At 34.7% G+C, this 24823-nt stretch overlaps 1 protein-coding gene across 1 annotated transcript in view; it reads right to left on the bottom strand.

The window, feature by feature from the left end:
- LOC306862924 (follistatin-related protein 4-like) overlaps nt 1–23731 on the bottom strand; it is a 181537-nt gene extending 157806 nt beyond the window's left edge. The window contains exons 1-3 of the mRNA XM_079406030.1: nt 23599–23731; nt 15529–15661; nt 12069–12102 (exon numbers count right to left, since the gene is read on the bottom strand). Of these exons, the coding sequence (XP_079262156.1) occupies nt 12069–12102; nt 15529–15657 (163 nt within the window). The 5' untranslated portion in view covers nt 15658–15661; nt 23599–23731. The remainder of the gene's footprint in view (nt 1–12068; nt 12103–15528; nt 15662–23598) is intronic.
- Between the last annotated feature and the right edge of the window lie 1092 nt (nt 23732–24823).

Raw genomic sequence — 24823 nt, 5'->3', positions numbered from 1 at the left:
TATGATTTTACAGTTTTTTTAACAAAATGAGATTCAAGAATGAAATTCAATAAATGAAAAGCTGTCCTCTTATTATTGCTCAGACAAAATGCTTCACATTTCTATGTGAAATTGAAATACGTCAAATAAGAAAACTTAATTGAATTTTTAAAACAAATCCCAAATCAAATAAATAATGTAAATAAAATAAATCTCTTCATAAAAAATGAAGATGCAGATGGACTGAATGAGATGCAAATTCACTCTCTGACAGCAGGTGGCGCTTATGGAACAGCAGCGATACAGAGCTTTCTTGGTTTCCGCTGTAAACCAAGCAGAACTGTGCTTATAAACACTACTTAATGTGTATTATACAGAGACAAGATGAAAAGAAAATACCATCTAAACTTTTCTAAAGACAGTCAGTTCTCCTCAGAGATACAATAATATAAACCCCCACCACCAACTGTATCGCGATTTGTTTAACATCTCAACCGACTTCAGTCGTCACATATGTTTTATCAATTTTCAACTGAAAACTATATAATATGCAAAAAACAGTATGCCAAATCAGTAGTATGTCTGAATTCATATACTGTTCGAAAAACAGTAGGTAAAAAGTACCTGGATGACCTACAACTTCCGGCCAGATTCTGAAGTACGCAGTTGATGGACACTTTGCTATCCTATGAGGCCATGGGAGAGGGTTTATGAATAGCAGAGAAGCAACGCAACTGATGCCGGTAGGTCACGTTATAGTAATGACATGGCAGATGTAGTACGTCCAAATTTCATTCATACTACCTATTGCATATTATATAGAACATACACTTTAATGATCACGAAGAAAGTTCAAATTCAAATTCAAAGGCGATTTGTTATTAAGGCGCACCAGTTGTCTTACTGAGTGAGTGAGTGAGTCATTCAGACATGCATACAACCAATCTGTTCAAACGGCTGATTCATTCTTTATGAATGACTCACTGAATCATTGACTCAATAAATTCATTAAAAACTGTATTCAGTCAGTAATGATGATTCTATATTAACTTCTTACTTATTTTATAAAATCAATATCACATTTGCACAACACTCTTTCTCATGTGATATTGCTAGACCATATCATACATGTCACAAAAACCCATAGAGGGTAATTTTTTCCCCTCATATACTGAATTTTAAAGCATACAGCTGCATCCATGTAAGATGACGTACAGATCTGGGCACAATGGCACAATCATTAAATGTGCTAATAATTAAACACATAATTTTTAATAATTAATTGCATCAAATTAATGTGTTCAATAGACAACAATCGACAGATCGGTTAATATATTTAATTTATAAATTATAAAGTTTAGTTTTGGCTTCAGCATAGAATTTTCATTTTTGGTGGCACTTTATGAACATAACATTGATGGGACATGAATGTATGATATGGCTGAATCAAAATTTTTGGACATGTACCATGATAATACTATGATTTTTTACATGATAGCACCATGATATTATTATACAAAATAAAATAAGTATGTAGTCCCATATGATTAGGGAGCAAACGATCCCGAGACCAAGCGAATACACTACGCACAAGGAAAATGATTGACAAACGACAACTGTAGAGCTCAAAGCCATGCCTGCTTTCACTTCCTCCACCAATGTCCTTCTCCAATGACACAACTAATTAATTATGCTGACCCACTTCTGAAACTTTAACTGATGAGATGGGGTGAGACCCCCTCTCAGGGGTCCATACGATCCTGCCCACTATTACACATGATATTTGCACAAATTGCCCGGTTTGTGTTTGAGTATGAAGTACATTTTTAACAAAAGTATTTCCCAGGAGCCTCAAACGACAGATGAGTGTTTCTTCACTCTGATTTTCTCTCCTCTGCTCACAGGCCTCCGCTATAGAAGCTCTGGGCTTTGAGACTCTCTAGTCTCTACCATATCAAAGTCTTTAAACATGAACGAGGGATGTACTTCATCAAACGGATGGATGTTCATGGTTTCATCAAACATGCAAATCTCCAAAGCTATTATAGATAGAGGAGATGTTCTCCTTTCAAATGAGTTCTAAAATATGTTGGTACAAAAAGACATCAAAAACATGACAATGCAATGTCAATAAAGGTCCAATTTAATCAAAACTTCTCTGTGCCATCCTTTGTCAATGATGTACACCGATGATCTCCAGTTGCAAGCTGGTTAAAAGTGTCATTTCATGACATTGGTTTGTTTACTGTTTGGAAAAGATTGTTTTTTAATGCTTTTCAACATTAAAAAATTAATTGTTGTCTTTGTTGTGTGATCTCAAGCAAATTGAAAAACAATAACAATATACAGTATGTTGGGATAAAGTTTTGCCTTTACATTTACAGGTGACTGAGCTGACGGTGTTCTAATTCATGCATCTAAAGCACTTGCCACTATAAGTTGTATTAGACATTATTTAAAAGTGGATATTTGTGGAAATTTCAGCATTAAACGCTCAGTTATTTGCTGTACAAAATCAGTTCACAATGGAGGATCATTTCTACTGAAAACCTCACAAAACAAATAAATTAAAAGTGAAAATACAAAAGAAACAAATCTATCCTTATAAGGTTCACATCCTGCAACAATGAATTTTTGTTTTTATATTCATGAATTTTGATAACGACAGAGTTCTGATGGTAGAATGGCAGATGCATAAACTGGGGGCACAACCTTAAGTCTTTTTAATAATAGCAATGTAAAATAATAATAATAATAACTTCATATGCACTAAACCAAAAACATGAATAAATCTGCAACTGTTTCCAACATTGAAAATAAATCAGCATATTAGAATGATTTCTGAAGGATCACGTGACACTGAAGACTGGAGTAATGATGCTGAAAATTCAGCTTTACAACACAGAAATAAATTACATTTAAAGTATATTAAAATAGAAAACCATTATGGTAGCACTTTGTTTTACAGTACATGTACTTCCCTGGTACATACATGGTAAATATATTGTACCTACAGGCAAATGAGTGGTAACACAAGATACTTAAATGACATGGTAACAAATAAGAAACACAGCTGTAGTTAACAGTCGCACATGCATGGTAATTAGTTTGTAAATAAAGACAAGTGTGGGTAAGAACGGTCACTTACAGGTAGTGCCCATACATGGTAACTAATTAGGTGCTTACTAATGTATATACACGGTAAATATGTAGTACTTACGTACAAGTGGGTACAAACAGGCCCGTCCTTACAGTATCCGTATATGGTAACTGTGTCTTATTAGTTACCATATACGGATACTGTAAGGACCTGCCTGTATGCACTACATATACTACATATTTACCGCGTATATACATTAGTAAGTACAGCCGTGTTTCTTATTTGTTACCATGTACATACACTTCAGGTAAGTACCTTGTGTTACCACTCATTTGCCTGTAGGTACAAGATATTTACCATGTATGTACCAGGGAAGTACATGTACTGTAAAATAAAGTGCTATCACCATTATTTTAAATCATAATAATATTTCACAAAATTACAGTTTTTTTCTAGATTTTTGATCAAATAAATGCACCCTTGGTGAGAAGAGGCTTCTTTAAAAAACATAAAAAATCTTACTGATCCCAAAATGTTGAACGGCAGTATGTTATATGGATGAAATGAGGTATTGGTCTTGAAGAACAGCATGCATGCAAAGTGCTTCCCCTCAATTCCAGCAGTAGAAAATTTGGTAGGTAAAGTTAACAACCTAGAAAGCACCACAAGCATGTCAAACAAGCTCAGATATACTATATCTGCCCACTCAATCCAATTAAGGAGAGAAAGAGAGAGAGTTATGCTCACTGGTTCACCTGAGCCAGATTCACATTTGCTCATGAATAATTCATTGTTTTAATACTAGCGACATTACAACAAAACACCCCACACCGTACTCAGCGTTTCTGTTGTTATTTTAGTTTCATTGTCTGGCAATGTGGCATCATTCCTGTCATTTCAGAATAACACAGTGTACATGCTAAAATATGTCTTCATGGGGAAAAAAAATTATATGTGCCACAATGAAATCTGGTTAACTGATAAGTAACAAAAAAGAGCAGGACAGCTTTATTCCTACCAATAAATGCTGTTCACACGGGACAAGTCACTTGCTCCATCATTTTGAACTGTGTTTCAGTAGAAACATGAGCTAGATGGGCATATTTAACCTTTGCCAATGGCAGTCAATCAGGCTGTCTACACTGAGCAGCAACAATAAACCCAAAACCATGTCTGAAATTGCCCCTACAACCTTATATAGCGCACTATTTCTGGTCAGATGCTGTATGAAACCATAGAGGAGATTATCTAGTACACCCATTCAGTCCCATAATGCACTGCTGTAAACACACTTAATGGTTTTAAAATACTCATAAGACACCGTTAGGCTGACTTCTAGCAGTTTTATGACAATTTTGAGAATTTAAATGCCATTCATAGCTACATCATGCACTGAACACAATGGTCAATTCTGTCTAAGTGAACATGCATAATGGTGCAGTCCTAAAGCAGCAAATGAAGATGCTGGTAATTGCCTGTCAAATGCAGAAGTGAACAAAGTGACACAATGAAAGGCGAGCTGTTCTGTTACGTGTGCATCTGGGCAATGCTGCTCCATTTGCATATCTGTGAGGTGTTAGAAGACAGCCATGAAACCCTGTAATAACACAAATATATGCTGAATGTCTTCAGGGAGATAGAATGAGGCTCATGCCATATCGACATATAAGAAACAAGACAATAACTTTATATCCCACTGTCTGTGCTAAGCAAAAATAATAGTTAATAATAGTAAGAATCAGACCCCAAACTAAAGTGTGACCATATACATACTTCTTGATAATGACTATGAGTAAAACCACAAATATAGTGGTTTTAGAAGAAAAACCATCAATAATTGACTATTATTATACAAAAAATAATAACAAAAAAATTTGATGTACCGAAATGAAAATTCTGGGCTGAAGCCAAAGCTGAACCCAGAATTTCAGGATGCACATTTCTGTGCATCACTAACATATATATATATATATATATATATATATATATATATATATATATATATATATATATATATATATATATACATATATATATATATATATATATATATACATATATATATATATATATATATATATAGGCTATTATAAACCAACAACCTTTTCATGAAGTACATTGTATTATACCTAAAAGTGGGGAATGGCTCAATGCTGCTGGTATTAATAACATGTCAGACATGCACAGGCATTACACTCACTCTGTTTACTGAGTCATGTAACCCGACGTGACAGTCTCTGATTAATATTTCCACTGCCCCAGAGATATGCAAATACAGTGTGTCCTCTGCAGAATGACACAGAGCTGCAAAGGACTTCAACAGATGAGAGTCACAGCCATGACTTACGCTCCCAGAGACCCACAGAAAGAGCAAATGTGATTTAGATGTTCAGCTCATAAAACAGGCATGCTGTCAGTGAACAAAGCCTCTAAGTTCTGTATTAGGAGGCCAAGCAGTGATTAAATCATAAAACTTTGGCTTTAAACACACACATAGAGAAGAGAGAACGCTCTAGTGCCTCCAACAGCTCAAACTATCTCATTTGTTTTTTGTTTTTAATGATGCACAATATTACTGGAATGTTATCAGAATATGTAAATAAAGGCTTAAAATGTAAACATCGTTATCGGCCCTATATGAAAATGTATGCTGATATGCCTTGCTGATAAGAATAACTCACACGTGCTAGGGTGTGCCAGCAATAAGATCAAGTCAGCAGTGTGCTCATTCTTGAAGCAACCTTTTGCCTGAAGGATGTTTGACAGTAAAGATTTATTTATTTAGGAGGCACAGTAGTCCTTCCTGTAATAAAATAAAAGTAAAATACACAAACAACATTAAAATTATGTTTCTGAATAAATAAAGCAGTAGTGACGTCAAGTTTTGATTTAAAGGTCAGAGGATATAACTTACATGATTAAAAAAATTCACAAGCATGACACTTTATATTAAGTTGTCTTAACTACTGTGTACTTACATTTAAATTAATAATTTGGTACAATGCACTTATTGTGTACATACATGTTTTTACATTGTGCTTATATTTTTTAAAATACCTATATGTAATTACATCTGTAATTCATTTCTGTAATTACATTTATAATTACACTGTTGACCCATCCCTTACACCTTAACCCTACCTTTACCACTTAACCTGTCCCTAACCTTACCCGTATCCCACCTCAGTAGCAGCAAAAGTGTTTTGCAATACAATATGAACACACTAAGTACATTGTACTTATTGTTTGTAGTAGTTAAGGCCACCTAATATAAAGTGTGACCACACTTGTAAATAAATAATTGTATATATACAGAGTTATTTATTCATTAGTGAGTAATATATTTTTTTAATTTATTATAAATACATAAATACAAGAAGCTCTAAAAGATTTTTTGAATTTTTACAACTCTTTTACTTAAACCATCTACAAATGTTAAATCGACAAATAAAATGTTAAGGTTACCACTGCATCTGTCTGAGAAAAAATAATAATAATAATAGTAATAGTAATTGATTTTTTAATAATTATTTTCAAAGCTTTCATTGTTTTCTCACTATAAAAATAACTTTTTTTTTATTGTTGATTTAGTTCTAACAAGTACGTTAATGCTCAAATCAATGGAGCCTGGGAAGTTATCTGTCATCAAAAAAAAACAACCCGTGGCGACAGTTTTGCAATTCGACCCCTCAGTTTATAAACCATACTCATGAATTCTTAAACTTTTCCTTCGGTTTAACAAATCGTGCCCACGGATTAATAAACCGTACCCACGAATTTCCAATCCGTACGCTCAGATTTTGTAAACCGTACTCACAAATTCATCATCCGTGCGCACGCTTTTGCAATCTGTTCTCACGGGTTTGTAAACTATAATCATGGATTTGTGGCTCCGCCCCCAGACAAATTCGGGCCACCTGTTTAGGTGCGAGATGCATTGTATTGTGTTTATTTTTCATAGTATATGAGACCATGATTCCCACTCACAAAATAGTCTTCTTTTTAGCTTTTATTTTACATTAATCACCAATAGGATAAAAAACCGTCACCTGTGTTTTATCCTATTGGTGATTAAGGTAAAATAAATGCTAAAAGAAGACTATTTTGTATGGTAATTTAATAGATCAACACACCAAAATAAAATATTAAGAGACGGAAGAGTGCTGTTTAAAAGTTCTAGGATTATCACAAATAAACAAAAGATTTTGACGCACATCGTTCTTATTAAATCGTTGTATTCCGCCTCGTACCCCCTAGAATTCAGAGAATCACTGTAAACATGCAGTTAAGACAATTTGATATATTCCACTTAATAATAGGCTACACAATAAAACCATATACAATAAGATTTGTTAACACGTACACTACCTGGGAGCTTGCTGCTCTTCTAAAACGAGTCCGTAAATACAGTTTACAAACCCGTGGGAACAGATTGCGAAAGCGTGCGCATGGATTATGAATTTGTGGATACGGATTAAACAACACAGGTACGGTTTACAAAATTTGAGCACAAGTATTGGAAATTTGTGGGTATGGTTTATTAATCCGTGGGCACGATTTGTTAAACCGAGGGAACAGTTTAAGAATTTGTGAGTACGGTTTATAAACTGAGGGGACAAATTGCAAAACTGTCGCCATGGATTATTTTATTTTTTTCTACAGGTGATTTACAAATCTAACCAAAATTAAAAATTATTTGTTTATAATCTCTGCACAGGAGAGACTTGGTGTTATTTCCAAACGAAAGGAAATGTATCGGTATCGGTATCGGGCAAAATTATTTGAAAAGTATAGGCAAAATCAAAATTGTGCATCCCTATGTTTTTTTCTCTGATTTTTTGGGGTCTTGTTTCTCCATTTATTATCAGTGGTTTCAGTAGGTCTAATAATTTACATAATTTTAAATTCATTACAATCGTTCATCAGAAACATTACCAGCAAGAAATTTTTCATAATCCGAACTGTTAGCGTGTAATGCATCAGCTCACTGAAATTAGGCTGTCTTTCTCTTATTAACTTAAACTTATGTGACATCCTGGCACTGCACCCCCTAGTGCTCAAAGCGTAATAAATAACAGCTACATGTGCTCATATGAACAGATTGTCCTAAAATTGTCCTTCTGGTTTTCTGGTTTATGCTTAAAAAATGAATACATGTCTGTAACTGCTGCTCACAGCTACATGTTTTATTGTTTATTGTGTGAGTTGGGAAAAATAACCACAGGGTTCATATTTGTGTTCAGAGCATATCAATCACCATCTTCTGTCCTTCTGATGTTTGAAGTCTCTCTCACAAGCAATCTGTTGTCTCAAAACATTTTGTGCTCCAAATAAATTCTTTAACTTAAGTGAGAAAGGACTTCTGAATATGGTTAGTCAGTTTGTATTTTCTTCTTGTCGTGATGACCCATTTAGGAGAGAGGCAGATATACATGCAACATGGGTTTTGCCTGTTAGATAACTTTACATGATGGTCATTTACACAAACTGCTCCTTATTATTTCTCATTCTAAATGAACTTACATAAATGAGTCGAATCACTCACCAGTTGTTCATTTGACAATATATAGTTTCAAATACGCATTTTGTTCAGACTCGTGTTGAAACAAAGGGTATTGGAAATACACAATGACACAAAAATATTGTAGTTTGCTAAGAATCATTAAGTGGAACGAGAACAGTTAAATGCCTTAAGATTCTCACCGCGACTCACAAGCTCAACTTTGGCCATCATGATTCAACATTATGATTCATTTCTGATGGCTTGCTGATTTGGGTTTCTGAATTTTATGGACTGTGAGCCGTGAAAACTTTATTGGACCCAGGGATAATATAATTACACACCTCTGGAGAGTTATTCTCCAGTAATCTGACAGTGACATATGACTGATACTGCACAGTAATATCTGTCTTTTGCCCTGAATGTCAGAGAGCTACTGTGGATGTATCTGGAATAAACCCAAAGCCTGTGTAGATTATTTCAAGGCCACATAACTAAAAAAAGATATTCTGACGCAACTCAAGTAAGAACCAGACTGTTGCACTTCATATTTGTTCACCCAAAAATGAAAATTCTGTCATTAATTACTCACCCTCATGTCGTTCCAAACCCGTAAAACCTCTGTTCATCTTCGGAACACAAATTAAGATATTTTTGATGAAATCTGAGAGCTCTCTGACCCTCCATAGATAGCAATGCAACTGCAATGTTCCCAGACACAGAAACGTAGCAAGGACATCGGTAAAATAGTTCATGCGACATCAGGGGTTCAGCTGTAATTTTACGGAGCTACGAGATTACTTTTTGTATGCAAAGAAAACAATTATAACATCATTTATTCAACAATTCTCCTCCCCGAGTTACCGTCTTCCACCATTTTGGAAAGTAGAACGTAATCAACATAATCAGCGTTGTTCACGTTCAGGATAAAACATGCACATGCTGAATGCATAAGGCGACACTTCTCATTTTCATTTAGTTTAACTTGAAATACTAAAATATACTAAAACTAAATCAACTAAAACTTAATAAAATTTGTTTCTTAGACATAACGAAGCACAAAGCTCTTTGTGATTATTGGATGGGAATCACACTACAAATAATGTTTAGTGAGGGTAAAACTACAGATCTGGCAACCCTGGCTGGAACTATGGGTGATTTATAGTATCAAAGAGAACCTGCGTTAACTGCATGTTTTCTTCAGTTAGCCTGCAGTAATGTGTTATTATCGCATTAACTTCAACAGTGAGAGACAGTCAGAGACAGTTTACAATCAACTAGTCAATACTAATCAGTGCATCCCTATATAATAGTATATCAATGATAGTAAAATAACACTGGTATGGAGGTTTGTGAACTGGTTGTTAAGAGGGGTGGCGCTGTAGTCAGTTTTCATCTGCTCTCCATTTACGTCATTATTTGATGCTAGTATAGAGGGCCGCTGTTGTAGTTAGTACATTATTACATTATTAGCCGTTTCATCACGTGCATTATGTTGTAATGTGGATGCGACCGATTGGTTTTTTTTAGTTCAAGCCTGTGATCTAAGACTAACAAGACCATGCCTCCGGTTTCCCGAACTCTCCATCTATTACGCTCGGCCGTGACCCAGACGCATAAGCGAGGTGCTGCGCTTTATCGAATTCTCTTCCAATTAGTGTAGAAACGAAGCAGAGGGCTCCTTAATGGGCTTTGCCTCATGATATCATTTAATTCGCGACAATAACAAACCTCTCGCTGTGATTTCAAGGCCAAATGAATCCTGAGTGTTCAGCTGCTGAATGAGGGAGATTTGATTGTGCATTGTGTTTGCCACAAAAGCGCAAGCTTTCTCCTGTCTTTCTTCTTGAGTGACCTTTTCGGCATGCTGCCTGCGGCACGTTATTTATTTATGTTTTTGTGGAAGCCAAAAGGCTGTCAGCCTGCCCTGTTATCGTTTGGTCATCCGCTCAAGTGGCTGGGTGGTTGGGTAGACGCGTGGCGTTCAGAAACTGGGGCAGTCTGATTAATGTCAGCCTTTGGAAGCGAGATGCACAGACATGACAACAAAGAGGCCTCTCTGGAAGGCAGGGAAAGTGAGATAACGCGCCGCGATACGCAGATGCGCACACATGAGAAAGTAACATGATGCCAGCCGCGGAAAGAAAAATCAAGCATGCCATTGCGTGTTTTGTTAAGTTTAGTCCGAAGCCAGTGAATAATTAGTCCCTAAGGGGAAATCAACACATCATTTGCATATTTCTGACACTCTGGAGATGTTGTCTGTCTGTTTGCACCACAAATGATGGGAAACATTTTCTCCAACTGATTTTTGTTAACCTTTCGATCTGCTACGCTCAGCCAGGTGTAACTCCATGAAAGTAAGAGTTCCTTTGCAAACGTAGTTCAAATCCAAATCAACATGTTAAAACATTAAAAGCAGTTCCTCCTTTAACATTGCTGTTTCTAGATAGATAATTTACTTGTCCTCAGAGAGGAAATTCATTTTCACAGAAGGTGCGTATAACACACAAAGACAGCTACACATAATGTACACACTTGTCACAGTACATTCACGAACGAAAGTTACGTCCCTACAAAAAAAAATGTTCTACAAATTATGCATTGAAGAATTCAGGCATTATTTACTCATTTAATGATTAATTTATTACAGGTGTGATAAATACCTGCATAAAAAGACCATCGACGTGTGAAAAAGAAGTACACTTTCATTTACTTTTAAAAAAGTTTTTTTTTTTAAAATAATACACTTTAAAAGAATGTTTAAGTGTGAACTGAATACAATGTTTTCAGACACGTATTTTCTTTTGTATACATTTCACGAGTTCACACTTACATATAATAAATAGATTAAAGTTTATGCGTATTTGGCGTGTTGTCCGAGGGGAGGGCTCAGAGCTCAGAATTTTGCCAGAGTTTCACATTCAAACACCCTTGTATTTGAATGTGTTAGTTTGCTAGCTACAACAGCTCTCAGACAAATCATTTCATTCCAATACAATGGCCACAATGATGTGCAAAGGTTGTTTTTGATTTGGCAAGGTCAAAGCACGCGCTGCAATCAATACAGAAATCATTACCGCTGCACAGCACTACCAGAGACACATAAGTGACATGTGGAGCGGCGCTGGCCAGTTTGAGACACACAACAGCCAATATAATACCTACAATCAACCACAATTCCCTAGTGTATCAACCCATGATCCCAAAGTAGATCCCTAAAGTATCCTTTGGTTTTTCAATAGCCATCTCATGCACGGAGCCACTGATGGACCACTGATTTTAAGACGAACTTAAAGAAGATGATGGAAGCACCCCAGGCTGATGCACATACTAAATTTAAAAAGCAGTTAGCCATTGTTTTTATTTGTGAAACAAAAGGTTTTAAAACAAATTGCAACTTCTTGAGGCTAAAGAAGCAGTTCCCATAACATGTTTGAACCAGAGTGCACAAGCAACATCATTATAAATGTGCAAGTTTGGACTTACTTTGCTTGACTTTATTTTCAGCTCCTCCATATTGCTGCAAAAGAAAAGGGGAAATATTAAGATAAAATTCACAAATATGGGAACAGGCCTATCTGACTCCCAAACAAAGCTAACTATTTCACTGGTTAATAGTAAAGCCTACAGGTTTGCATGTAGTACACCAGAAAATATGAAGTTAAAATATACAGCACAGACCTCTTTACATGTGCATGTCTGATTATGTCAAATGAGTTCCCAGACAGAAAACATGCTTAATCTTAAAATAATAAAATATAAGTTTTGCACAGACTATGATATTAACTTCTGCTGCTGTTTTTACAACATTTTGAAATGTGTCAGTTCCTGTTCAGCCAAAACCTATATTGTGTTAATAATCTGGCATACTGCTGTGTTTATTCGTTTCCCTTGTGCAATAAGGAGTTCTGGCTCAATGTTGTGTTGCACTCGCTGCTGGATATAAAACATGGGTTCTGACGCAAAAGCAATCGAGAAGCACTGCAACATCAATGCAACATACAAGGCTAAAAACTTATGAAGTGGCTACAAATATGGCCACTGAATGCTGGCACTATATATCTATTCATATTTAATACCTTAATAACCTTAATAATAAAAAGCGGGGTTAGTTCGTGGGGTTAGTGTGTTAACACTAGAAGGTTGAGAGATTGGCATGGCGCTGGATTCAGGCTAAGGGCTTTTTACAGCATACGCTCCACTGAACTAACAGCTACACTTACAGATCTCTGTTTATTTTCATACTGTCAGTCTGGGTTCTATACAGGCATGTTTTAAATAAGTCTTTCTCATAAAGCTTAATGTCTGTAAATGTAGATGGTCATTTAGTAGTGTAATTTAGTGTAGTGATTTTTCCCTGCACCACCTGAATGTCGCAAATACAGTAATATTATTATTGGGTCATTCTGTGTGTGCTCAACCAGAGGTCCCCAGCTACAAATTTTGATATTTTTTTCTGGTAAAAGAAATACATAAATGAAGAAGGATGCCAATCTTTGTTGCATTATATAGTATGCCAGTTTTTTTTTTCACCATCATTTTAGATTCTGGTTCTTAACAAACTTTTCTTTTGGCATCTTAATTTTCAAGGCCTTATATATGCCCTTAAAACCAGGCAATGCAGAAATCATTGGGCTAGACTATTTAAATACGAATCCTGCATTTCTGCATGTCTCCATGTGAACAAATGGTGCAGAACATATTGCTATTGTACAGTCTTACTACTAATAATACTACTAATAAATTATAGTGAAAACTTTATTTTTTAGGGACAGTATAATCACAAATTTTCTTCCATGTTTTAATTTTAACATTAAACCTCTGTTGTGCAGCACTTTGTTTAAATAAATAAACTTTGTTTAATTGTATTTATTTAAGACAAATTAAATTAATGTTTTATGTCTTTATTTGATTACCAGAAGAAAAAAAAAATCAGAACAAAAACCAAAACATTTCATAGGGCCCTATTATTGTTTAAGCTAATAACAACTGAATTCAAATAATCACAGATGCTTTTGATTCTTAAAATTTAATTAAACCATTAAAATTGATTTTTTTTAATGGAAGATTTGGTAAAAGATAGATAGATAGACAGACAGACAGACAGACAGACAGACAGACAGACAGACAGACAGATAGACAGATAGACAGATAGATAGATAGATAGATAGATAGATAGATAGATAGATAGATAGATAGATAGATAGAAAAAAAGATTTTGTTACATTTATTGATATAAGTTCCAAGATTTCAAATAATTAGACATGCTTTTTGATGAATCAAATTTAATTTAACCATTAAATCAGAGTCCAGAAAAAAATAAAAAAAAATAAAAAAAGGAATCCGGAAAAAATTAATGGGAAAAAAATGTAATTTGGAAAACAAAATAAAATTAAAAAATACTTTAGTACTTTAATTTGGCAAATGTGCATATGAGTCTGCAATGTCTGTAACTGACCTGCTTATCTCACTGAATCTCACAGGAGCAACAACATGTGATTAACTAAAGTTAACCAATTAAAAAATAAATAAATAAAACTAAATAGCTGAACTATAACACATATCGATCCTGAATTGTTGCACTGGTGTTTAGCTATGCCTCTTGTCATTGTCTTACAGCACTGAGAAGTCATTAGCGATAAAAGTCCCAGCAGGCCTCACAATGAGCTTGACGCCCAGTGTTCAGTATGTGCTTGAAGACAATGATATACTCCTAAAGATCTCATCTGGGACAAACAATTCCTACCACTACATCTACATTAGACATGCCATTTGCAGACTGAAGAGGCTCATTAAGAGCTTTATTAGCCCTTCAAAGATGCTGAAAATTGTTGTCGAGCATTAACCGTCCTGCATCATTTGATGAAATATCAGTGCTGTTTGTCCTGGAAGCCTGGATGTCTAGTTTTGGTTAGTGATTAATGGACTACTTTCACAACTACTCCCACATTCTACTTAATACGGTTCAGGCGTTTCCATCCATTCAGACAGTTACAAGGAAGAACCATTCCTATGTCCATGGATTAAAACAATGAACTGTGTTCTCTGCATTACCATGAATAATACTGAACCTGCTGACATGTTCTTATAAACATATTTTCTTTTCCAAATGTGCATTCTGGATAATAAATACAAATATTTCCCGACTAAGCTGCAGCAGTCCAGTGTCTGTCTTCTCATTAACAGTGTTTTTCACATACTGATCATATTTCATACATTTGAGTTTCCATTCATAAATGAATTTGACTGACAAACTGATTTTGAATGCACTTAAATATTAAAATTTCAAAAAATACTAATCTATGAATGTTTATTTTGTAACATTTGTAATGTTTATTTTGTGTTTTTATCTTTTATATTTAATAATTTTCTGTTATATATTTTATATAATCCTATGATCAAAATACCTGGGGAGGAGGGCTTATGTATATATGTATGTATGTATTTATGTATTTTTTTATGTTTTAACGCCATATCAGCAACAATGGCTATGTTCACGGCAACATAAAAAATATTATTTCAATAAGATTTACAATAATATGGAGGAGGGCTTGTCATATACTATCAAAACATTAAATGTATATCAACATGTATACTGCAATTCAGCCAAAAAACACAGATATAATTTTTTGGCCATATCGCCCAATCCTAACTGAGGCCTATGTTCTCTACTAGACATATTTTTCATTTTATTTCCCATACCACTGTTTCAATTACAAGATATTTAATCAATAAAAAGGGAATACTGTATATAAATTATTAAATGAATGTAATATGTTTATGTAAATTAATAAATTATATAAAAGTATATAATAAATTAATTAAAATTGATTTCTCACATACACTTTTAGTTGTGGTTAGCTTGGTTAAGTCTAAACCTACTCTGAAACTCAAATGTTTGAGTCCCAGAACATGAACAAAAAAAGAAAATGAAACGCACTACTACCTGAAGTCCCTCTTGAAGATCCTTTACTGTAGCTCCAGATCCAGCGCTGGCTCGGACTCCATAAGCCAGCCATAGGGAAGATCCGAGCAGGACGGACAAAGCCCAAACGCCCAAGCAGCCCATCAGCATCAGCCTGTCAAGAGAAGAACATGTACATAATGAACATCGTATACAAACACTCATCAACACTAGCTCATTCAGCAGTATAATTACAGAAACCCTTCACACTCCCAATGCGTCTGATACTGCCACATTCAGTAGACATTCACGTCACTATATTAACGCCAAAAGCATCTCAGTAACCCATTGCTTTAACTGAGAAACCTTTAAAGGACTAGTTAACTTCACCCAAAAGTGAGCATGTGCTGAAAATCTCCTGACCCTCAGACCATCTGAGATGTAGATAACTGTTTCTTCATCAGATTTGGAGAAATGTAGCATTGCATCACTTGTTCAGCAATGGATCCTCTGCAGTGAATGGGTGCCGTCAGAATGAGAGCCCAAAAAGATGATTAAAAACATAACAATAATCCACAAGACTCAAGTGCATCAAATCTTGTTAAGAGAAAATATGCTTTCTTGTAAAAAAAAAAAAAAACTTTTATTGGACACTCATTCTGACACTAACGTACACATAAAGCGAGCGCACACCGCACACTAAATCAGCGCCTGATGATTTTGTATCTAATACTGTTAAAACCACACAAGGTTTATATATAAACGGTTTGTTATGTCTAAAATGAAAGTAAACAGTTGAGAGACAAACGAATGTGTGCAGCTCTTAAAGCGACAGAACTAAAATATGCTGCCGCTTTTCATTAAAGGAATAATAAATAAATTAGTCATTATTTGCTCATTCACATGTTGTCCCAAACCTGTATTAAAAAGAAGATATTTTGAAGAATATGGTTAACCAAACGGTCTTATTTTCTAATAACAAAGATAAAATAATGACAAGGATTCTTTATCTTTGCCCACTTTGGCCTAAATGTCTGCCATTCTTTTTTATTTTATATTTTGTTGAGGTGTTGGAGGTGTTATGTTTCTCCATTTTTAGCAAATAAAGAAAAAACTTGGTCTAAAAAGACTTTTTGTGATGGTTTGTATTTTTTGAGTTCTGCGTGGAACATCAATGCCTGTTTAAGTGATGAACTCCATTACTTGTGTTTGTTTTCAGACATAATAACAGACGTTTTATACTTGTGCTACAACTGTTTGGCCTGTGCTACAAAACTTTCAACCTCTGTTGCACCAGTGCTATGTGCAAAAAAAAGTTAACGTACAGCCCTGCTTCACATATTTTGCAGATATCCATATTTGGTTATTAGGAGAGTTTTGATAAAACAATCATCTGTAACCATCAGATTCACACAGAATAGCGGAGCCGAAGCACAACTCAAGTCATGAACTTTCAGTAGGCAAAAGGTCCATAAAACAAGTTTTTTAACAGTTTATGTAAAAGTTGTGTAACCAAGAAATATTTGCTTCATAAAATGCAAAACTTTCAAATTTGGTGTATAATGATACAAGTATAATGTCTATACTTAGTATGAAAGTGTCTAAATCACTCTGACATGGTGTGGCAGCATTTTCTACAGAGAGTGCACAAAATATCTCAAAAGAGCCTCTCATCCTTGCTTTCTAACGGGCTAACCAGACATCGCTACAGCTGAAGATGTGATGTTTCATATTTAAAACTTGATGTATGATCTATAATACAGCCTTATGCTTTTCATACTGTATTTCACATCTCATACTATTACAGTGGACCCAAAAAGCATCTAGACACTTAAATTTCACGATAAGACTTTACTATAAGGTTCCATTACATTACCTGATATTAACAATGTGCAATGCATTTGTTTAATTTTTAAACATTGTTTTAAACATTAGCTAATAAAATTCAAATTGTTAGTTTATCTTAGCTCATGTCCATTAAATAATCTTACAAGATACAACTTTTGATTTTAATAGTGTATTAGTAAATGCTGAAATTAACATAATTTAAGATAATTGTTTAATAATTGATATTTATATGTTATGGAGCTTTACTGTAAAGTGTACCAATTACACTAAGTAGATGAATATCATAGTACTTGATACAAATATCAAAGCAAGCATCATGTATTTTAAAGGAAGATGCACAAAAACTATTTACAAACAATACATTTGACAAAGAGTCAAATTGGGAAAACCCTTACATTTTGGGGTTGATGTGTCAAATGACAAACACAAACGCAGCCAGTTTAGTGGCATAAGAAGCAGAAATAAACCAAAGCAATGGACTGAATAATTTACCAAATGCTTTACAAAAAAATAACCACCTAAAATCAACTATAGTTGCATATACTACTCTCCCAAGAAATTATAAACAGCAAACTTGATGTCAGTAAAAGGGCAGTATGTCCAAGAGCTGATTTTATTCAAGTCAAAAATATAGCATCACTTAGCCAATCTACATACATCAGTTTACACCAACAAATATTTTTATGGGTTAAATCGGGTAGAAATAATGAAAATATGCTACAGGTTATATTTGAAATTGAAGCAGCTGAGGTAGTCAATACCTGGAGGAGACAAAAATCAATAACGAATAGGTGCCGTTTTATTGAATCCATTTAGAGTTGCTGTCTGTTCTAAAAATTTACTGTTACAAAAAAAAAATAATAATAAAATAAAACGATTTACTCACTAACAGTTAACAAGTTACTGAACTAATCACAAGCTCCCAGATGAAGCTGATAACAATCATTGAAATCAGCAACGCTGCATGAGATAATAGAAATAATACATACAAGCATATATGTGTATAAAATAATATATAACCATACTCCAAGAGGATGTGTTCTTTTTAGTAAATATACAGAACAAATTAATATAAGGGAAAATCTGAAAATAAATGAGTAGTTGATATGAAATGCTTTGGGAAGTTGGAATAAACAGCATGTTGCTTGGTTATAAGTATTATGCATGTGTTTTAATGAATGAAACTACATGGAATGTGGAAAACGGTTAAGATATAGGCTACGCTTTTCTTTGTGCATCATACATCCCATATACAGAGAGAATTCAGCAGCATTTGGAAGCACGCAGACATTGCTGTGGCTTTATCATGAAAACGATAAGGTGATGAAGCGTCATTTCCCACATAATGCTGAGGTATAAGAGTCTTCTGACAGCAGCAGCTGATGCAGGTGATTTATGTACTTCTATTCTACCCGTCAAAATAAAGATCTTCATGCACTTCATCTTGAACATTAGTGAAACGTAAGCTGGCAGGTTCAGTCTTAGCTGTGTTATGGTTTTTGTCTGGAGCAAAACTTTGGATAATCGTTTGGATAATCGCTTCTCTAGATTTATTAAGCATAACAATCTCCAATATTTACCTGCTGGGTATTTATCCTGAAACAAACTTTTTTCATTAATCAATAAATTTTCTGCCCAGTGTTTTACACACACTCTCTCTCTCTGCATTACAGAAATGCTGATGAGCTGAAAACACCAGCAAACATGTAAACTGGAATTTAGCAATCTCTATTGAGATATTCAGCTCAAATGAAAGTGCAATACAGAAAGTCTGTTTTCCTTCAGTCGGTCGTTCGCACTGTGTGCTGCGAATAAATATGCAAGCGAACCAACGCCAAGTTGACGTTCTCTTGATTTGCACTTATGTAAAAGTTCAATAGTTATGATGAAAGGTTGACAAAAATATTAAATGAGTAATCGTGATTAACAATTGTGATTGTATTTTTTGAGCAAAATTATGGCTGTATGAAATGTGCAGTGTGGTCACATGTTTCTGACTGCTAGCTGTGACGTGGTAAACTCAGACAGCATGAGAAACAACTGTTGAAATTGTCTTCATCTAATCTAATTATATTCATCTAATCCACAAGCAATGGTCCTGCCCATGACATGCTCCACATTTAAGATGCACCAACACCTCGTAGGTTTTTTAAAAATAATTTTGTTATATTCTTTTTTGGCCATATCAGTGATGGATACATAGGAAGCAATATGGAGAAAACAGGAGAAGAGCATCAGGAAAGTGTCTGAGCGTGTACACGGCCCACCAAGCTAACTGCATTCACAATATCTGATGAGATGCACAATATCTATAATACCCAGCAATGTATTTAAAGGTCCATTTCTCATTAACTAACAATTAACTATGAATTTTGCCTCAATAACCTCCTAATTTGCTGTTTATTAATAGTTAGTAAGGTAGTTGTTAAGTTTAGTTATGGGGTGCATTAACTGATCTAAAATATGCTCATGCAGAATAAGACATTAATATGTGCTTTATAAGTAACAATAAACAGCCAATATGCTAGTATTATGCATGCTTGTTAATAGTAAGAATTGAGAATAGAAACTTGGTTACCAATCATTTGCATTCAAGTACTACCTTAGATGTGTGAGGAAACATTGAATACTACAGCTGAAAGTTTAAAGTTTCCCTTTCGTATCTTAAGAAGCCTTGTTAGTCACACCACACACTGAAGCAGGGAGCAGCGCTGCACCTTTCTGATTCATCAGCAAACTCGTTCAAACTTCTGGCTGTTCTGTAGACATTTTGTGTAGGATTTCATATGTGAAGTGCACATGTGCATTTTGTAATGTCTGGAAATTTTTAGATGGCAACATGTTGCAGTATTGTTGTGTGTGTGTGTGTGTGTGTGTAAGTGTTAGTGTGTTTCATCATAAAAGCATAAAGCTATAAAGAACGGAATGTAAAATGTGACCCTGGAGCACAAAAGCAGTCTTAAGTCACTGGGATATATTTATAGCAATAACCAAAAATACATTGTATGGGTCAAAATTATTGATTTTTCTTTTATGCCAAAAATCATTAGGACATTAAATAGAGATCATGATATTTTGTACATTTCCTACTGTAAATATATCACAACTTAATTTTTGATTAGTAATATGCATTGCTAAGAACTTCATTTGAACAACTTTAAAGGTGATTTTCTCAATATTTAGATTTTTTTGCACCCTCAGATTCCAGATTTTCTAATAGTTGCATCTCAGCCAACTATCGTCCTATTCTAACACACCATATTTCAATGGAAAGCTTATTTATTCAGCTTTCAGATGATATACAAATCTCAGTTTCAAAAAATGTACCCTTGTGACTGGTTTTGTGGTCCAGGGTAACAAATCTGAACAGTAAATATATTTAATCAATGTGATTTATTATAAATATAATAACATCCACCAAGAGATTCAATATTATACGAACTGATGCATAAGCCGTTAGTTTTCTTTACATATGAATACTGATGAAATCACATCTGTAGGTTGATTAATCTGTGTCATCCTAGATTTTTAGTTATCACTTGTTCATGCGGATAACTAGTACCAACTTACAACTCACATTTCAGATAAAATTGGGTAATGACATAAAATAATTATGTGTTGTACTAATTATATATCTGGCTTTATATAAGCAAACATCTCATGTAAAATGACAACAGCAGTGACAACAGATTATTTCACAAGCTAAAGCTACTCGGTGTGAATATTACCAACACAATTAATGTCTATTACCAAACAAGAGAAATGTTTAAATGCTTTACTGATGTAAACTGGATGAAGAGGAAATTTGGAAATAACACTAGTCTTTTCATGTAAAGTCAATCACAAAGCTCCACTGCAATAAGAAAGACGTGTTAGCTGTTACGGTTCATCTACAGGTTGAGTTTACAGAGGCTTTGCAGAAAAGGTAAGCACACATTGTGAACGAACAAAATGAAAAAAGAAGAAAAAAGCTCCACAATATTTGTGTAATCAAGACCACGGATCCAAACAAACATCTTCAAATATTGCAGCAGGAACGTGAATAGCATTACAAAGGTTAAAAATAACTTGTGTGACATTTTCAAGAGCTTCCTGTTGGATTGCAGGTTACACGTTGAACCGTAGCTGAGCAATTCTCAATACGGATTGAAACAAGTGATGAACTGGGACTGGGAATAACAATCAGGCACTCTGTATGACTGCATGAAGACATCACAATGATGCTATATTCTTCTGCTTGTGATTATTCACCTATATGCACTAGATCACATCTGATCTCCCGGTGAAGCATCATCATTGCGTTTGAATCAGACAGAAATATCACACCATCCCCGTGACTCTATTATCACTTCATATGAGTGTGTAATCCACTCGGATGCTCTACAGCTGCGGGTCGCAGGTCTGTTCTGATGGGGTTTTTGACAGAAGGGAACACAGGGAACAAACAATTGCTACAGTAGGCTTATCACAATAATTAAGGATAGGAATAAAAAAAATTATAATAAAATGAGGGAAAAATGTTTGCATACAATCAAGCTCTACAGCACATTTGGGCAAGCAAACCACACAGATGTCTACATGGACAGGTTGTGTGACGCCCTTATGCTCAAAAACCATGAACAAAAACACACAAAGTAAAAGAAAATACAACCAAGGTCAAATTTTTGCTCTTGTTCAAGTACGTACAAAATTTTCAGGTCAAGTTCTTGGTAATATCATGATATCGTATCATATTACTTGTGTACCATAAACCATTTTGGTTTAGTTCAGTGACAAGTCTGAGTCCTGAAGCTGAAGCGAATGTCCCAACACAACACAGTTTCAGAAGCAATACATACAGTACTATGAGTAATAACAGCATTTCGTATAACAATAAAATAAAAATCACAATAAAATCTAGTGAGACATTTCATTAGCTCTTATGCCAAGTGTATACTGTCTTTCTTCCGATACACACTTGAGATGTTTTTCTCTTAAATTTACGGCAAAAACTGGCCGCTGTGATGGAACATTACATGACAAAATACAATGATGATTTTTACACACATTTTAGAGCCTGAAATTATGTAACGTTAATATACCAACCTATCTGAGCTGTTAAAATCTGTAATAATAACAGATACACAATACAGCGGAACGCAACATGATGACTTCAATTTCAACAAAAGTGACCTCTCCAGTAACCGTCTGTGACTAATAATAACATAAAGACAGAGGAAAGTGTCATCCACACAAACACAAAACAACATCATATTAGCTCAAATAATGATGCATGCTATAAACATGTAATAAACTAACATAAATAACGCATGCAGGGAATTCTGGGAATGATCAGAATTTCTCCAAGAATTAGATGGAGATTCATACCTTTTACTTACAGCAACTCTTCAACAATATTCTGCATGTATCAAATATGTTACCGTTTAACCAGTTAAACGTTTTTACTGTACACTTTTACATTCTTTTCTGTTACAAGAACATTTCACAGTGTGCATCACCTTTTCAGTCACAAAGTTATGTGATTGCACATGTATACGTTTAAAAAGGATGTTAAAAACAACACAACCTGTGCTGTTTCTTAACACACCTCTGTGTCTAGTTAAGGACAACATATACTATTAACTCAACCTTATGTAATTCCTACTTATTTTCTACAAACTAATGTGTTATAGTTACACAATTTGTGTCAATTATGTACTCAAAATAACACAAAACGTGTTAAAATAGTCAAATGTGTTAAAAATTAACATTCTTTTTGAGAGTATATGAAAAAAATATGTATTATATTGCTAGAAATATATGTAGGCTATATATAATAAACTATTCTAATGTTTTAAGGCTATGAATAATGCGATAAAACAATAAATAAAAAGCTTACTCTAAACATGAGCTGTAATAAAACTTGCTGGTCTAAGTGCAGGTCCGATCAAATGATGTTCTGAACCTGGAATCTAGCCGCTGTGTGAGAGTTTGAGTCAGATGCACTAATCAGCTCGGCCGTACCGTGAACCCAGTGCTCGCGCAGCTGCCTAACCGGACCTCACAGCCGGTGCAAACGATGCCCACAGCCGCCCAGAAGTGCTGTCTAGGTAGGCAGTGACACACAAACCAAGAGTCCAGTAAAAAAACTCCTGTTGAGGTACTCGATACAAACAAACGGCGTAAAGCATGTGAATCCAGTTCGGACGCAGAGCGCGATGGAGACGGAAAGCCGCTGGCGCTCACCGCGACGCAGCGCAGAATGAAGTGACTGTAGCTCGTTACCTGTCGTGTTCCTGCGCGGAGACGGAAATGCTGCGTGAAATGCGCCTTATAGGTGTCCAGAGACTCACAGACCCTCACAGTCCAGGCGAAAGGAAGAACACACCCGCTCTCACTCCATCCTTCAACTGAGAGTGACCCGCTATTCCAGCTCACCCTATTTCAACTGCTCTCTCTCTCTCTCTTACACACACACACACACACATACACTGCCTGCGACGTCACACAGCGCATATATATATATATATATATATATATAACACACACACCGCTTTTGAGAAGATCTCCGTGTCTGCTGCACTGCTGTCACACTCCTGTGTGTGTGTGTGTGTGTGTGTGTGTGAACAGAAACACTTGACAAGAGACATGCTAGCCTACTACAGTCATCACCTACTAAAGTCACATTTGTAACAGTACTGTATATACATAGTAAAATAATAATAATAATAATAATGAATACAAAAAGCAGTGTTGTAGACCTGAATGTAGCTTTAAATGTGAATGCATCGTATAAATTTCATTTAATGGCAAAATGTAAAAATATTTTATGAAAAAAAAATTAATTGAAAAGTGTTGCCCAACACAAACTATACTTCCTGTAATTGTATAAAATTATCGCAATTGACAACTTGAAACTTATGAAAAATTTTCACGTTTAAGTTCATTAACTTTATGAAGCCTTTTAATGGTAACATTTAAAACAATCATGAAATACACAAATACACAATATTTAAAGAAGAAAAAATACCTTTAAAAAAGTGTAAACATTCTTGGTAATATTTTACAATAAGGTCCTTTTAGTTAACATAAGTTAATGCATTAACTAACATAACAAAGAGCAATCTTTGCTAATGTTAAATAATAAAAATAGCACTTAATGTTTAGTTTACGCTAGCTCAGGTTGAATAAATAATATGTACAGACACGACTTTTGATTTTAATCATGCATTAGTAAGTATTGAAATTGTCATGAACTAAGATTAATAAATGCTTTATTTTCATGTTAAATAATGTAATTAACTAATGTTCGCTAATGGAACCTTTTTGTAAAGTGTTACCAAAATCATACATTATATATAAAACACAAACTTGCCCTTGAGCTAACATTTATGATTTTTTTTGTTCTGGGAACATAGTTCAACTTTCAAAATTAACTTCAAATTCATTATAAAATGACTATTTATGTCAGTGTGGTTTTATCCTGTTCACTTGTTTTCCAACAGTTCAC

Source organism: Barbus barbus (genome assembly GCF_936440315.1).
Source record: "Barbus barbus genome assembly, chromosome: 43".
NCBI lineage: Eukaryota > Metazoa > Chordata > Actinopteri > Cypriniformes > Cyprinidae > Barbus > Barbus barbus.
Note: the sequence above shows the minus strand (reverse complement) of the source record. Positions and strands in the feature narration are given on the sequence as shown.